At 34.5% G+C, this 4,826-nt stretch overlaps 1 protein-coding gene across 1 annotated transcript; it reads right to left on the bottom strand.

The window, feature by feature from the left end:
- Positions 1-1,335: 1,335 nt before the first annotated feature.
- LOC113282186 lies at positions 1,336-4,611 on the bottom strand. Its single transcript, XM_026531151.1, has 7 exons — positions 4,553-4,611; positions 3,361-3,447; positions 3,200-3,288; positions 3,028-3,097; positions 2,772-2,898; positions 2,600-2,677; positions 1,336-1,979 (listed from the first exon to the last, which is right to left on the bottom strand). Exons 3-7 carry the CDS (start codon positions 3,238-3,240, stop codon positions 1,903-1,905), a joined length of 393 nt encoding a protein of 130 aa, XP_026386936.1. The 5' UTR covers positions 3,241-3,288; positions 3,361-3,447; positions 4,553-4,611; the 3' UTR covers positions 1,336-1,902.
- Positions 4,612-4,826: the final 215 nt, after the last annotated feature.

Here is a 4,826-nt window from a genome sequence, read left to right as displayed (position 1 = left end):
CTGTGCGAATTTCTGTTTGTGACAGAAATCACAACTTCTGACTTTTATCATTATCTTCGTCTTTCCTTTGTTTCTTCACAAAATGCCTCTTGCTTTTCCATGAACATGAAAATCTTCCACTGAAACTTCCACTTTTTCTTTAAATTTCACCACAACAACTAATTTTTTCCTCTCACTCTTTTCATGCCTTTGAATTGTTGATGATGTTTACTCTCTGAAAGTGTGATTTCTTCCATGAAATTTCCATTTTTGAACTTAAACTTTGTAGATCTAGAAAAATATGAACAATAGCTAATCTTCATGGAAATTTTTTGAACCAACGAGCTACAGGAGGGATAAATCCTTTACTCCTCCCTGTTTCTAGCGCCAAAATGTAGTAGCAGGAAATCCTACAACACACCCCTTGTAATAATTTGTAGATCTAAACATAAAAATGATGATAAGAATGCTAAAATTGTAAAGAGACACAAGGTTTACGTGGTTCGATCAATTTAATCTACATCCACGGGGTTAGGTTTTACTATGATTATTTGTAATTACATCTTGATTACATGGAGACTCCATTAATGAGTATTTGGAGCTCTAGGTTCTTGAAGGAGGAAGAAGAAGGAGATAATAATAATACAACCAATTCTACTTTCTCTCTCTGCAGAATGTATCCTCTCCTAAAGTGTGTCTCTTTTCTGATTATCTATCCCCTTTCTCTCTCTTGCCTTTCTCTTTATATAGGTCTTTACATGGTGGATGAAAGCTAATGTACATCTAACATTTCCCCTAATTTCGGATCTGGCTTGCGGTATTTTCGCAAGCTTACAAATGTAACATTCGCAACATTCCTAATTTTCGCAAGATCATTACACTTTTCTCATGTTTAAGTTGATGTCATTTGTTATGTCGTTTTTGAAATCATCCTGCGATGTCTTTGCGATGTGTTGTTAATAATTTCGCAAGCATATTCTTCTGTGCGAGATTCTGATCCTACACAGTTGCTGCTAAAATATCACCAAGTACTGCTTTTTGACTTAAGCCCTACTACCTACATAATAACCAATTTGATGTTTCAGTACTAAGGTTACAAACAAAAGACTAAAGCCTAGATTTTGTATAATATGCAGAGACAAGTCAAAACCATGAAAAGAAAATATCAAGAAATTAACTCTGCTATAAGTGAACTAAATGGAGAATGTAAAAGAAAATCCAAACAGAGAGACAAGTGCGAGAATAAGAGAACAATAATACATTCCTAAAACCAAAACAGAGAGCCTAGAATTTAAGGTTAAAGGCTAATGGGTATTGAAAATGTGTTTAGACTCACTAAAAGAATTCACGGGTCACTTAAGAAAAAGAAACTTTTATTTCTTTTTTAACAGATCTTAATTTTGTTTACAGAATGCTCTCTCTATTTTTTTTCCTAACACCTTACCACTCATGATTTCACTCGAGTACAAACCTTACTACCAACTTCGAGTTTCCACTCAATTACAACTTTACAAGTTATAACTGAACCCACTCAAGTCTATTTATAACTTTAGTTAACCGACCTCTTGAAGGTCAAGAACTTTCTTTTACTATCTAGTATACGACTACTCTAGAATAATCTAGTGACCGGCTTTCCAACAATCTTTTACAACAAAATTCACTAACACTCTATACAAATCGACCACCCTCTTACTTACTAGCTAATCACTCTAGATGCTTCTTATACTACCGACATAGCTCGGTTGAAACCATGTTACTCTAGATTACTCTTGATTAATCCATATCAAGTGTACTCTTCCTACACATTAAATGAAGAAGGCAGTGATAAAAAAAATTGTCTTGACATTTATAACTTTGTTTCTTTGAACGGAGGGAGCCAGTGTGATACTTTGGAGTGCAGGATTCCAGCTTTTTATTCACCATTCAACGTTCTTCAATGTACGCATCTTGATTTAGCAATCGAGAGTTAAGCTCCTGAACTTCATCCCTAAGTCCTTTCTCTTGCAAAAATGAAGGGGTTGAAATCAGTTGGTATGTTACAGGTGCAAGCTTAAATGGGTTGGAAAGAAAAGAAATGCCCTATTTCGAGCAAACAAGACGAAAAGAAATTAAATCAACATCCGAAATTCAATTGATTAAACCAGTTACTACCACTCAAACTCAATTATGATACAAATTAAGGTCTCTGCAATACCGAAGTAGTATGGCACTTAATGATAAGCAATGAAGGTCAAAGTACTCTCACTTGAAAGTCCAATAATGCCTGACTTGCTTACAGAACCTCAACTTCTTGTAATGAGCATTTCAGCCACACGATTAATTTTTTCCTGCGATTGCAAGCGACCCCAATCCTCAATAAAAGTCTCCTGCCAACAGTAATGTCCAGCAATAACTTTACTCCATAATTTCCAAACTCTAAGAATCACGATCACAATATCTTGCAGAGGTAGTTTCTTAAATACTAGCCCAAGTGTAATTAAGATAGTTTGTAATACGAAGAGGGGAAAAAAAGGCTTGAACAATCCAAGATAGTATCACCATGAACATGCCAAATATTGTACCATGTGTAACCATAAGTCAAAGAAAAATAAATAAGGGAAAGATGAAAGAAAAATCTTACTAATATCCATCTCTAAGGCCACCAAATTTCCCTTGACCAGCAGTATCGCAACGGGATGAACTTCAACACAAATTGTAGCTGCAAATCTCCACCACCACATCAATTGGTATACCCAGTAAGCCAACTTCCAGGTTTCCAAATGAAGAATTAATTGAATAGAGTTGAAATATACCTAGAAATTCTAATAATCGCCTTATCAGATGTAGGAATCTCCATCTGTAGTCAACAATCTGAAATTCGCTAAACATATTTGTTCTTCTCCTTATTTCCCTTGCTTCATTGTCTATTATTTCTAGAACCTAATCAACAGAAAGTTCAAAGTTCAGGCATATATATGTCAGAATCGAAGTAAAGCGGGCCATGTATGCACCAAGCTTAATAAGGGTGTTTATGTTACATATGAAAGGGTGCAGAAACAAATACTTTACCTCCGGTATTGAATTAAGGACTCCACTGGACATTGCAACATACACACGCCATATACAACAACTGTATTTACTGCAGTACAAGAGACAAAACATACTTTCGGCAATTAGCATAAAGAATATTATATTTGAGCTTGTCCGACCAAAAGTTCCATAAGCAAGAATAAGGAAATACCAGTTTATGCCTTCAGTTTGAGGAGTATGTCCCACCACCATTGCTTTACCACCTAATGCTTGCAACGTCTCTTGCAGAATCGCGTATATCTGATTGAAGATAATACATTAAGTTTAGGAAGATAAAGGATATATGTAACAACAAAAACCAAAGTTACTTTCCTGACATGCTTGATAATCATCTATGTCACTGGTATGTCCGGAGTACAATCGGTTCCAGTCAAGTATATCTCCTAGTTGAACCAATACCTACACGCATTACGCAGAACACATATCCTACTTGTAATCATTCAATAAACGAGAATCATATTTCTTGTCTCTCAGTAAATTAACCAAGCAACAAACAGACATAATACAAGCAAGGACCATTAGTTATCGTCTCTCCACTGGTCCATGTAGTTTGTGCCATATCACCATGCAAATCTCCAACTACATTTAATCACACCAAAGTAATCAGTAACTAAAACCCAATTCCGCACTAATTGCAAACCTCTGACGCCAAATAGGAAAATCAAACCTATCCCAATTTGTAAGTCTACACTAATTTCACAAGCTAAACACAAAAACTAAGCTTATTAAAGTAATGGGTTTTGGTTGATAGATTTACCAACAATGGTTCTACTAATTTAAAAAATCCTAAGCAAATCCAAGCAGAGAGCCTAGATTTTGTTAATTCAGACCGTATATGTACTCAACATCAAATCAAAACCAGTAGTATTTTTGATCAATGAAATGAATACAACTAAACAATAGAGCTAAGTCATGAAGTTATCGTGATTTCTTTTCACTCAGAACTTTAAAGCTACACGTTAGAATTCAAGTGTATAAACTCCGCCAGTTTCCATCCCACTTGAAGTCTAACATGTAGCTATGAACTGAATCACGATAAACTGCTAACCAATTCTATTTTGACATATCTACTTCATCTATTTCTTGTTCTCATCAGATGATATATTACTCTCAAAATAAACTTTACAAGATCAAACAAAGTACTTTACAAGATCATACAAATTACTTAAAAAAATTCATAGGGAACTCAGTTCATACAAACTTTCAAAACTTCCTAAGTTCAGTTCATACAAACTTTCAAAACTTCCTAAGTTCATAATTTAAACAAACTAGTTCTAGTGGTAGGGTTTCCGAAGCCCTTAGGTTAACGACAGAAACATCCTCTCAGTGAAGAGAGAATGAACAACAAGTAGCTTTTCAGAATCACTACTAGGACTATTTATCATGTTCAGTAAACATACAAGTCTCAGACATACTATTATCATCCAAAATCAAAACAACTTCACAAAAACAGTATTAAAGTACAATCAAAACAACTTCACTACTAGTTCATAGAAACATATACCTTCTTAGTTCTTCCAAATTCAACTCTGACCAGTTCTTCTATGTCCAAACTCTGATGAGCAAACTGTAATCATGTAACAATAACAAATCATTAAATCAGTTCATATTCTAAAACCCTAAAATAGAAATTAAACCCAAAACTGAAAATTGATCAAAACCCCTAAAACAGCTTAACATAAAACAATAAATTAAACGTATACCTTCTATGTTCTTCAGTTCTTCATAGTTCTTTCTTCAAAGTAGTCCAACTCTTCAACCTTGACAAACCCTAAAAT

This window comes from Papaver somniferum, chromosome 5 (assembly GCF_003573695.1).
Source record: "Papaver somniferum cultivar HN1 chromosome 5, ASM357369v1, whole genome shotgun sequence".
Classification (NCBI taxonomy): Eukaryota; Viridiplantae; Streptophyta; class Magnoliopsida; order Ranunculales; family Papaveraceae; genus Papaver; species Papaver somniferum.
This window is presented reverse-complemented; position numbering and strand designations above follow the sequence as displayed.